General features: G+C 36.6%; 1 protein-coding gene across 2 annotated transcripts in view; it reads right to left on the reverse strand.

Annotated features, from left to right (window-relative positions):
* Positions 1–13,177, reverse strand: part of GRIA3 (glutamate ionotropic receptor AMPA type subunit 3) — a gene marked incomplete at its 3' end in the record, with an annotated part of 379,180 nt that overhangs the window by 107,489 nt on the left and 258,514 nt on the right. For both annotated transcript variants that reach the window (XM_080718396.1, XM_080718397.1), the window contains exons 7-10: positions 12,472–12,639; positions 4,478–4,582; positions 2,974–3,081; positions 1,327–1,533 (exon numbers count right to left, since the gene is read on the reverse strand). In XM_080718396.1, the coding sequence (XP_080574522.1) occupies positions 1,327–1,533; positions 2,974–3,081; positions 4,478–4,582; positions 12,472–12,639 (588 nt within the window). The remainder of the gene's footprint in view (positions 1–1,326; positions 1,534–2,973; positions 3,082–4,477; positions 4,583–12,471; positions 12,640–13,177) is intronic.

A 13,177-nucleotide genomic window follows, 5' to 3' on the forward strand; every position in this document is an offset into this window, starting at 1 on the left:
TCAATCACAGTGATCTTGTTAGAACTAAACCTCTGCTGCTACTTGGATTAGTATCTTAGTGACTGGTTAACCTGTTGGGCAGTTCTTATGTTCACTTCAGCTTATTTCCATATGCCTCATTGGGCTAAGTTCTGATATTCCCAATCAGAAGCCAGCACCACTTAAAATTGTCTCTAAGAGCTCTGAAAATATTGATGTGCCCCTCTTAAGGGCTCTAGTAATCAGTATATATTTACACTCAGCCCATGACTAAACTCTTGTAAGAGCTATTATGTTTATTCATTTATTCATTCAAGTATTAATTGAACTTCTATTATAATACAGGCTTCCAGATGTTGAAATGAGTAAGATATGTCTTGTATTCTCAAGAAGCTCATAGTATAGTTGGACAGATGAACTTGTAACTGAATCATTATAGTACAGATTCAGAAGGACTAAATGAATGCAAAGAGTACTATAGGGTAGCAAAAAGCAGGAGCACCTAACCCAGACTGAAGGTGGGTAGGCATGCTTGGAAAGGCTTGCTGAAAAAAGTATCATCTTTAAATTCTGAAGCATTAGTAGGTGGTGGGAGTGGGCTGAAGAGAGGCAAAAGTATCTCCAGAGATATCCTAAGTTACAGCTTAGTATCTTAAAAGAACAACCAATTGCTATGGCTATAAAGTTGAATGTAAAAGTATACAAGATGAAACTAGATAGCTAGGAAGATGCCAAAATACAAAGTGCCTTATTTGCCATGTTAAAGAATTTGAGTTTAATCCTGATTTTAAAGTGGGAAATTGCAGTAATATGGAAATCTGAGTTGCCAGCTTGAAAATAGGGGCAGGGAAACCAGTTAAGTGATTGACAAATGATCAGCCTCTAAACTAAGGTGATAATGATGGGGATAAAGAGTGTGTCCAGATTTGAGAGACATAGGGTAAAATTCATAGACATTTCCCCTGACTATATATGAGGTAAACAGTGAGGAAGATGGTATAATTGCTTTGGTGAATTTGCTTAGGAAACTATGTGGGTGGGCAATTTCACTGAGAGAGGGAACACAGAAGGAATAGATTTTCAATAGAGGGCAGGCTGTGCCCTCTATTCTATTTATCGCCAAGTAAAATCCCCCAATTCTGGTTTCTTTTAAATAAAATAATCCTCTTACATTAAAGCATGCTATCAACAACTTACCTTTACAGACTTCAACTGTAGAGGAAAACACACAGATTTTATGAAAATTATACAACTGGATAAACATTGAAATTGAAAATTATATTCCTTATCCCCTTTGTTAAGTGGAAAGCATAGAGTTAAATAAAAACAGAGGTGAAAAATACTTACCCCATAGACAAGTTCTCCCACCATGCCATTCCATATTTTAGTCTCTGGATCCCTTGCACCATATTTCCCATCACCAACAATGGACAATTTGTACTTTATCCTTACATGTTTGGCTATTTCATAGGCTAAATCTACACAATAGCCTTCATATCGTTCATTTCCTTCCAGTTGCTCATGGTTCTTCTTATACATTACATATGGTGATTCCTTTGAGACCAAAAAAAAAAAAAGATCAAAGGATTGATCCTGTAAATTTTTTCTAATATAATAAATTTAATATCATGCTTCCCTCTGAGATTTGATGTGTGAGAAAGACCTTATGTTTTTACTTAATAAACAGAAGATCCTCAAGTGATTATTTATTGGGTCACATATTCCTTATCTGATGATCTAAAGAAATAGAGAAAAACTTAATTTTTTTTGAGAGATTGATAGGACTACTTTTCACCTCTAAAGTATTCGATTTAGTCAAATTGTGCAGAGGTATCTCCCTTAGTTACATGAAAGCAAACTGCTTTAAATTCTCAGGATTTACCAAGTAGGGATTATTCAGCTGAGGCAAGCCATAGGGAAGTGCTGCAGTCTTTGGGAGGTCAGGATTTGTGGCTTATTCATTTTTTATCTGAAGAACTTAATACAATACATAGGTCAAGTTGAGTGTTTGATATATATGTTTATTTTTTATTTTTATTTTTTGTGGTACTGAGGTGGAACCCAGAGGCTTTCTACCTCTGGGCTATACTCCCAGACCTATTTTATATTTTATTTAGAAACAGGGTCTCACTAAGTTGTTGACAGCCTCACTAAGTAGCTGAGGCTGGCTTTGAACCTGGGCAATCCTCCTGTCTCAGCCTCTCAAGCATGGGGATTACAAGCATTTGCCACCACGCCCGGCTGATATATATGTTTAAATGAAAGGCCAACCTCATTCAAGTCTTCATTCAGTTAATCAGAGCTTCAGACCTAGTGCCATATTTGTTTTTAAACCAGGTTAGTGCTACATTTAATATAAATACAGCAGGTTTTGTGAAAATATCTTTAAAGTAATTGAGAATACTACATCACTTTTCAAAAGTGCTTTGAATATTGTGGAAAATCTTTATACAATGAATTGTGTCCTGAAGTGGTTTTTTTTTTTACATAAGTGTGATACTGTTATACCCATTCAATGTTTTTAAAAATAATTTTATTGATGCATTATAAATATACAATGCAGTGCTACTTAACATCAAAGTACTATAAATAACTACCACTGTATAAATTTAAAGACGCAAAAACCTGAGGCTCAGAGAAGTTGCAACTTGCACAGTTCCATAGGTTAGTGGTAGATCTAATATTAGAACCCTAATATACTCCTTCCTCCATACAGCATTGCCTCCCCCACAATGAAGAAATATAATTCAAGTCCAGATGAAAGATCAGTCATATGGGAATGTGTCAGGCGAGAAGAGGGGGATGCTATTTGAAACTGTTCTGAATTCCTATTTTTTTCACTTTATCATCATGTCAAGATACTTCGAGGGGTTCCTAAACTACCCTTTTGGAAGTTTCACTACTTGAGATTGAGACGTTTTCTACTGGCTGAATAATGCTTTTCAGGAAATGGATGTCTTGCTGTACACCCACCGATTTTATGTCCACACTCACCAGGATGGTAGTTACTACTATGGTCCGATTCTCTGCTGATGCACTGTCATTGCTGATTTGCTGATCGGAGAAAGGCACAAATCTTTCATACTCATTCCAGTAGCCAGCCTAGAAAAAGCAAACATTTGACCTGAATGCCTATTTTTCACTCAAAAAATACTGCATGGGATTCAAGTGCTATTATATAATGAAACCCGATTTTTTTTTAGTAGTTTGAACTTTACAGGTATAATATATTTGCTTTGTCACTTCTGTGAGAACACGAATGCTAGCTGAGCATGGTGGTTCACACTTGTAATCCCAGCATTTGTGAGGCTGAGACTGGAGGATCACATTTTGTGGACAGCCTCAGCTATTTAGCAAGCACCCTGTTTCAAAATTTAAAAAGACTAAAAATATAGGGCTGGAGATGTAACTCAGAGGTAGAATGTCCCTGGGTTCCATCCTCAGTATTGTAAAAAAAAAAAAAGAACCCCAACACTGACACACAGATGTGCTCTTCCTTCATCCTGGGGGTTCCATTCCCACTTCACCCATATTGATATTATGTAAAACAATTTAGCTGACTGTAGGATGTTTGGGAGTTCCTTCTTTAAATTCCCTTTTCCTCCATAGCACACCTATTAGTAGGAAAGAAGCAAATTGGTCATATAGAATTCAGATACATAGGATGGTACTTTTCTAGAGTCTTTTTGCTGGGTGAGTTGGAAAATGGAAGGATACCTATTTTGCACATTTTGTTTTTTGGGAGGGGCTGAAACCTCATGTACTTTGGAGGTTTCTGTTTAAATATAATATGCTAGCCAGGCACGGTGGCACACTTGTAATCGCAGTACTTGGGAAGCTAAGACAGGAGTATCACACAGGTTTGAAGACAGCCTCAGCAACTTAGTGAGGCTCTCAGTAACTTAGAGTGATTCTGTTTCCAAAGAAAATATAAAATAGGTCTGGGAGTATAGACCAGAGGTAGAAGACCACTGGGTTCCATTTCCCAGTACCACAAAAGATAAATAAATAAGATAAATAAATATAACATAACATGCTATATAATTTGTGATTATGTCCCTTAATTGTGGGAAGTTGTGTGATTATGTGGAAAGTTGTGTGATTATGTCCCTTAATTGTGGGAAGTTGTTAATTGTGGGAAGTTGTTAAAATTAGTAAACAGATCATTCTGATTACAGAACAATTCTGTGCATCTCATCTATGCTCTTTATGAAATGGAAATGCAAAAATGATGTGTGGGAATTTATTTTGTGGTTTTTTTTTTGGTGGTACTGGGGTTCCTGGAAGCCTGGAAGCCCTTCTACCTCTGGGCTACACTCCCAGACCTCTTTTTACATTTTATATTTGGAAACAGGGTCTCCTGAGCCAGCGCGCGTGGCTGGCTTCGAACCTGCGCGATCCTCCTGTTGTGTGTATTCTTAACACCTTTTTTTTCACATCAAACTAATGTTACCTTCTGAGGGACTTTTTTCTTTGGATGTCTGTTTTGCGTACTTACTTTTCGAGAGCCAGTGACTTTCATTTCATACACATCAATGGTATAATTTGTCCTACGTCCGTAAGTGTCAAATTGGACATTTCCAGTCATTCCTTGTACTTGCACCTGGCAAAAGGGAAAAAAAAACATAAATATTTAAAATTAAAAGCATTATTACCTTCTAGGTCTTTGGGATGTGATCCATTGACATATCTTGAAATATTGGAGAATTTTAATCTTGAGTCATTGAGCTTTATCCACTAGCTTTCCTCTGCAGTATTTTCTCATTTTGCCTTTTAGTTATGAAGAGTTGAGTGGGTGTGAGAGGCAGTTACCTTTATGTTATAGTGAGAGCTCTTTTTAAAAACTTGACATTTCCATTAGTACCTTCAGGTTATTCTCTGAACTAGGTTAATGCATTCTTTTGAATTTAGCTCCTAGGAAACCATGGCCATGTCTTGTCTTCGTGTTCCCAATATCTGAAGATGATTTAATTTCAGCAACATGGGTTCTTGAGTTCTTGGATTCATATTCTAACTTCACCACTTACTAAATAGATGATTTTAGACATAGTCCTTAGTGCTTTTTATTTATTTTATTTCACTTAATTTATTTTTATTTTCATACTTTTACTGGTGCGTTAGTCTCACATCACAATGTAGTTCCTTGTGATAGTGACATACATACACGTACCATTTCCCCTCCTTCCCATAAAGGGTTTTAAGATTGACATTGGTACTCAGTTTCTAATACATAAAATATGAATTCCTAGTAGTAGCTATCCATTAGGAGGATTAACTGAGCTATACATATGTAATATTTAGAATAGATCTGGACACATTGTAAGCATAACAATACATTTGACTGAATTATTATTATTAACCAAAATGAATTTACTTGCTTCTTGACAGAGTTACACATTTATCAGCTACAAAATGAGAGGGATTAGATTTCTTTCTTATTTAACCTATGCTCACATACAGAAAGGTTGCAGCACTAAGACATGGAAGGATACTCCAAAGAATGATGATATTTGTTAAATCTAAGGGGTCAAGAATATGGTGTACTAGATAATAAAGATAGAGGCACTGGAGCCTGAATACCTGTTTGGCATGCTAAATGCAGAATTAATGTATGCTACAATGTTTCTTGGGTCTGGGCTCAGTATCAGGGACTAGTAAGAGGTCACCTCTAGAGTGGAGAGAGTTCTTTATTTATTTTACACTTAAGGGGCATTGGATGAAAAAAACTTCTATAGATATTTTATTCCTGTCAGCTACAAGCATTATTCATCTTGTAAGTAAGCATCAAAGACTTCTTCAAAGAAAAAAATCTGTCTCATTTTCTTAGGATAAAAAAGATGGAATGCTTTTCCTTTCAGTTATAGAAAATGGGAATCTGTCATAGAAGTCAGAGGTGGTAATGGGCTCATACTACAGAAAGAAAATTGATGTCAAAGATTGGAGAACACATTTTAAAGGAAACTTGCTGACCATCAGAAAGAGACTGTGGAATTCCTGTTGAAAGAGAAATGCTCTGATGTAACTGGGAACAAGATGATTGTCTAGCTGATGAAACAAACCTATGCACTGTTGTTAGCCTAGGCTTGCAGAAAATGTGGCATCACACTTCTAATTAAAGAAAAGTACCTTATTGAGATAGAAATTGCTCATCTAGTAGGATGGGGCTGGTGCATATTGCTATTCACAGGAAACTCTTCATAATATACTTTGAGCATTGAAATGTAGGAAGAGAGTTAGGCAGGGTAGTGACAATGCCATATTGAAGAAGTCCTTCATTACTGAAAATACCAAAGGTTTCTAGTCTTATTAAAATTGTATATTCCTAAAGACTTAGTTCATCTGAATATGATTTATGAATCAAACAGTTAGCATATTCACAATAGATCCCAAAATCCATGATTCAAATGTTTAGTGAGCAGTAAACATTGGACTACCATGCAAAGAGGAAGCTGTTTCAAGGATGTGGTCTGGTGTTAAATGACAGTAAAATTCTCACCATCTGATCTGGAATGGTAAGAATCTATTGTACCCTGTTTGGAACATAAGCATAACTTTTTAATCCTCTAATGTATTTCTGGTTCCCCTACTAAATAGGAAGGATCTCCAGATGAGAGGCATTCTTTTTTTTATCAGCAATAGATACAGTGCCTGGTATAGAGCAAGTGCTCAATATATCTTTATAGATATGGCTTTGAATATGTGACAAATATCTCAGTAGAAAATGCTAAGGATGCTTTTTGCACTACTTGTAGATTGTGAGTAGAATGATTGCCCAATTTGCAAGTAACTTTAAGGTATTTTATTTTTTTAATTTTAAATTTTAAGTTTTTAAGTAGATCATATTAAAAATGCCATACATTCAGATTGTGCTTGGTGCCCTCTCTTTACCACTTTCCCTTCCCCCTCCGAACAATGAGTGTCCAACTTAAACATGCTACACTCATACTTTTACACATATTTGCATGTAGCTCCTCCATTTTAAAGATATTTTAAAGCATTTGTTTACATATTACCAATTTAAATGTGAGGTCTCCTCATTTCCTTTTATGTTTGCTTACTAATATGTGGTCTGATAAACAGTCATAAATTTTCAATAAATATTTACTAAATGCAAGGTTTGGTTATATTTTAATTAAAACAAGTCCCTTAGGAACCTCTATGAGGCAGTGCTTTTGTTTTCCATATTTGTTTCATGAAAAAATGACTTATTGAGAAACAACTATATGCTAGTCACAATGAGAGATGTTTTGACATCATGCAATCTCACTTTTAATTAAATCAAGAAAAAAGGGACTAATTTTTAACATAGTAAAACGTTTGGTACTTTAGACCAGTTCCACTTGCAGTCCTTTTATTTATTTATTTATTTTTGGTAGTACTGGGGGTGGAACCCAGAGGCTTTCTACCTCCGGGCTATACTCCCAGACCTTTTTATATATATATTATTTGGAAACAGGGTCTCACTAAGTTGCTGAAAGCCTCACTAAGTAGCTGAGGCTGGCTTTGAACCTGTGCAATCCTCCTGTCTCAGCCTCCCAAGTGCCACCACGCCCAGCTCACTTGCAGTCCTTTTAAACAGTACAGTTTTATTGAGGCACTTTCTACTTTTGGAAAAGGTTGGGCTTTCCAGACACTCTGCAGCAGTAGAAAGAAGATAGCCTATAAAAAGTGGTGAAGAGGACCGAGAAAAGCGGGGCTTAAGAGCCCCGCTAACAACCAATCTCCATTACCACAAAATCAGCGCCTTTCATAGCCAGAAAACACCATCACCAGAGAAACAAAAAAATCACCAGGCTCCAGAGAGAAAGCAGACTGAGAACAGAGCTCAGAGCCACAGAGAAGATACACCAGCCTCACGCCCGAGGACGCGGCAGCAGCGCCATACTGCCGGTGGCAGCGGCAAATTCACCGGACGGCTACAGCAAGCCGAGGTGAGCCGCTGCGGAACAGCCAGGCGGGATTTCTCGCCGCAGGTAAAATCTAAAGATCCCAGTGGCTGAGCTCAGCACACGCCACAGGGATTCAGAGTGGAAATCAAAACCAAGAAGAAACACGCCAGCCTCACGGCCAAGGGCGTAGCAGCGGCGCCATATTGCCACCGGCGGCAGCAGCAGAGAATTCACCGAATCCAGTACAGCTACATCTGCGTACTCAAGAACAGTGAGTCAAATTGCGGGCCACAGAGGATAAATCCCAGTACTGTACTCCCTGGGACTTGACCCAGTGGGGGAGGGGCAATGGCAGATATATCACACCATAGGAGAACGTGTAACCTGGCATCCCCCACAGTCTAAAGCAGCCTCTATCGACTCCCTGGGTCAGAGACTCTGTGATACAACCCAGTAAAGGAGTAGTGGGGTCTGAGATACTACTGACTCGAGATCCAGAACACCTTAAGTGAAGTCATAGTGACTCAAGGGAAGAACCCAGAGAAGGCACAAACTTCCAAAATCATGGGAAAGAGGAATAATACTGGAGCAATGAATGCCCACAACCCCACAACATCAGAACCCGATAAAACAGAAAATCAGAGATTTCTAGAAGATCAAATCAGGAAAATAACTGTAGAAATAATAGAGGTGCTTCGAAAAGAACTCAGAGAGAGACAAAAAGAGATAAAGGATGCAATTAATGAAGTAAAGGCCTCAATTCAAAGCACAAAAAACCGATTAGACCACATGGAGAACAGAATCTTGCTCTTAGAAGATGATCATTCCAAAAATGAACGCATAGTTTCTAATCTAGGAAAAAATATCCGACAGCAGGAATCTGATATTGAAGAAATATGGGTCCATTTTAAGAGAGCTAACCTAAGAATAATTGGAATAGAGGAGGGAAAAGTAAGTGAAACCAAAGGGATCAACAATCTCTTCAAGGAAGTAATAGCAGAAAATTTTCCAAACATAGAGCAAGAGGTTGATACACAGGCCCAGGAAACTTATAGAACTCCCTTTAGACAGGATCGGAGAAGAGGATCCCCACGGCACACAATTGTCAAAATGACCAATGTGGAAGCCAAGCAGAGAATCTTAAAGGCAACAAAAACAAAGGGCCAAGTGACATTCAGAGGCAAACCAATTAGAATCACTCCAGACTTCCCAAACCAAGTCATGAGAGCCAGAAGGGCTTGGAGTAACATATTCCAAACTCTGAAAGAAAACAACTTTCAGCCAAAAATTTCCTACCCAGCAAAACTTTCTATCAAATTAGATGGAGAAATAAGAAGCTTCCATGACAAACAGAAACTGAAGGAATTTATGTCTTCAAAACCAGCACTAGAGAAAATACTCAAAGAGATTAACTACAAAGAAGAAATAGGTAACACACACCAGAACCAGAGAAACAAGATTTTCCATCCAACAGTCAACTAAGATTGGTTATCTGTGGAGATTCATTACTTATGTTAGTCTTTTGCCTATCTCTAAATGGTATTGTTTGCCTTTATTGTTGTTAATTTTTAGGATTTCTAGTTGGAATATTAATATACCTTCAGATATAGCATTTGGAAATATTTTATTCCATTCTATTAGTAACTGTTAACTCTGTTTACATTGTCTTTGGAAATACAATATATTTTTTTTATTTTTTAGGGAATTTGTATACTCTTCTGTTGCCTGTGCCACTGAAATCATATCCAAGAAATCACTGCCAATTTCAATGTTGTGAAGTTGTATGACCCAGATTTTCTCCTAAAAGTTTATAGTCTTAAGATTTATATTTAGGTCTTTTATCTAATTTGTGTTAATATTTGTATATGGGATTAGGTAAGGGTCCAACTTTATTCTTTTCCATGTAATTATTATGTTTCAACAATATTTAGTTAAAAGATTATTATTTCCACCACCAAATGTTTGTGGAAACCTTGTCAAAAATAACTTGACAATATAGGGAAGAATTTAGCTCTAGGCTTTTATTTAACTCCAATGGTTTATATATCTGCCTTTAGAATACTACTACACTGTTTCAATTATTGTAGCTTTATATGGTTTGAAATCAGAAAATATATATCTTCTAGCTTTGTTCTTTTTCAAGATCGTTTTGAGTATCTAGAGTCCATATTCCATATTAGGATAGATTTTTTTTCTGAAAAATAAATATATAAATATATGATAGTTTCACCTAAAAAATAGAAAAAAATATTCTCTGGTAAGAAAGAAAGTAAAAAATAATGAAATGTTATCTTTAAGTCATCAAAAGCTTGATATCAGACAAATGAAACTGTTATGTGAGATTATCATTTTTAATTTTGGATAAATTGCTATAATACTAGATGTCAACCACTAAGCCAAGCATGGGAGGAAGGGATGGGGAGAGAATGGGGTGGGGATCAGGTGGGGGCTGACTGGGCGATGTGTGCATGTATGTCTACAAAAGTTTGTATCCCACTATGATGTATGAATACAGTGCACCAATAAAATAAATAAAAAACTATAAAAAATAAAAATAAATAAATAAATAAATAAATAAATAAATAAATAAAAAGTGGTGAAAAATTCTTCCTGTTGAGTATTTGAATCATCAATGCCTATGGAAAAAGTTTACTACCTGTCTCCTAACTTGAGATTGATCAGTGAGTTAGAGTTGCAGAAAATTTTATGTGTACTATTATGACCAATCTCATTTATTCTAGCCACATTAATTTCTTATTTTTTTATTCTGGTGGCTAGTTTTCTATATGGAGGAGGTTGTTATTTGTGTCATGAATGGGGAATCAATTGGAGATGTTGGGTCTTGCCCCTTGAGGTTTTGTTGATGAAAACTGCTTTTGATTCACTCTGAGAGAGTTTTATATTTCACTCATCATTATATTTCATCTGACAATACAAATCTCGTAACTGCTCGGAAGGTTGAATTTAATTAACTGCTCTTCAAAATAATGCAGTGCTACCTCCATAAAACTACACTTAGGACATTTGTTAGGGAACTGACATAATGACATAAAAATATGCATGATGGAAGGATGAGGCGTATCTCTTTCTTGGAGAGAGACACAGGGGATACTAACCCCTTTTGATTGAATGCTTCCAACTTGGCAAATTAGTGTCAGTAGCAAGAGAGCCAACTACACAAAACAATGTTCCTTATGAGGCCATTGCTGGATTATACACATAATTATCTTATCATTGCCCATATCTTTGTTGATTTGAATGTCCCAGACATCAGGTTAATTGGGTAGAAATAAGAAATTCTTGTACTCTTTTTATATTTTTTGGTGTATTATAGTCTCATATCATAATGTAAATCATAGTGATAGTGACACATGCACACAGCATTGTGAGGATATAGGGAAAGAGGTGCTTGTACTCTTGAAGGCTCATTTTAATGTATGCAGGTACATGTGGCAGACATAAAGTAAAATATTCAGGAATGTGCTCTTTTTTGGAAAGTTGCAATGAGCTGGTGATGCTATCTCTAGGTGTAAATAATAGAATCTGTTCACAGGACACTGCTTGAAGCCTTAAATGACCACCTACCCAGTAAATACTAAAAATAAGTGACCTATTTGACTGCCTGTCCATTGATTCCTTGTACTTTTCTTTAAAAATTTTTTTTATTGGTGCATTGTAGTCATGCATTTTAATGGAGTACAAGACAGTGGAAGCATACATGCCCATATCACCCAATTAGCCCTTACCCATTTCCCACCCCATTCTCTCCCCCTCCCTCCTTCTCGTGTTTGGCTTAGTGATTGATTTTGAAATGTTTGTTAATATATATCATGAACATTAGAGAATTTCCCTCATCCTTCTCCCATCCCCTCAGTTAAGTCACCTTATTTTCCATCTATAGTACTTCCTTCTTTGTTTGGAGTTCTTCCTATGGCCCATTTTGTCCCTAGCTTTCACATATTAGAGAAAGCATCTGATTTCTTTAGGCGTTTTCTTTGGAACGTTGAGCAAAAGCCTTTTAAGTATGCTTAGAAATGTATCATGTTTCTGCATTCCATTGTGTAGAATGATGTAAATTTTCTTCTTGATAAGAGAAATACTATTACACTGGCTTAGTTTTACAATCCCTTAAGGCTAATAAATTTGTCTGATGAGCCTGAGGATGGTGTTGTTCATTAGGAGCATCTTGTAAAATACCCAGTCTCCATAAGGAATGTCATAGTTCTGCAAGGTTTGAAAGCTTGAAACTTTTTACATCTTTAATGCAAAGTGATTTTGAGAGGACTAAGTTCTATTTGCTATCCACAGTATAGAACAGAACTAAATAATTGCCTCCAGTTTACCATTTTTTCAAACTTCAAGGTAGAACCTGCTACTTTTGGATTTCTAGATTTGGGTGAATAAATATCCATATTCATCTTTCCCACACTGAGATCCAATAGACTGAGTCCATTCTGTTTAGTATGTCATCTTTCCAGATTGAGGTCTTATCTTTTTGTGTCTTTATAAGGCTCCTCCAGCCCAATAGCCCATTTTGTGTATGTGTGTTTGTGTATGTGCATGCGTGCACGTGCATATGTGTGTCTGTGTGTTTTTTTCTTACCATTTTCAGGGCTCTCTCAATATCAATTCCTTGGCTCCAGGGCACAGCAGGATTTGCCAAGCAGTCTCCAGCACTGCCTCTCCGGGACACATCCACTCGCTGCCTCCTCAGGTAGCGGAAAGCTTCTGCTATGACCAATATTGCGTCATGTGTCAATGCAGATGTATACTAAAATGGATGCATGGAAAATAAAATATGTCAAGTGACATCCTCAAAACTTTCCTTGTTTCTTCCATATAGTTTTTATTCATCTCCAAAACTGAAGTTCTTTTAATTATTTTAGTCAAGATCTCTTTTGATTAGCCAGACTTTGATTCATTCAAGAATGATGCTTTTTACCTTATACATGCAGGTGTTAAGATTACTAAGATCAAATGACTTAAGGGAGTCGTTCTCCTGCTCTCAATACTGTGTTTCATACTGACTACTAAAAGATTAGGTCCTTTATGGGAAAAAATGCATGTGAAGTTGAAGGATGGCACTTATCTATTGGAAAGGAAACTGCATATCCTAAAGCAAGACTGGGTTATTGCAGTTTGTAATAGAAAATTCAGAACTGGTGTTTACTTAGGGGAAAATGGAAATAGCCAAGTTAGATAGCTTGAAATTAATTTGGAGGAAGACATTAATCATTTCTGTCTGGTTCATGTTTCTAAGACCTCTGGCCAGTAATAAATCAGTTTTTGTTTTCTGGGGGGGGTAGCAA

The sequence above is a fragment of the Muscardinus avellanarius genome (assembly GCF_963383645.1).
Source record: "Muscardinus avellanarius genome assembly, chromosome: X".
Classification (NCBI taxonomy): domain Eukaryota; kingdom Metazoa; phylum Chordata; class Mammalia; order Rodentia; family Gliridae; genus Muscardinus; species Muscardinus avellanarius.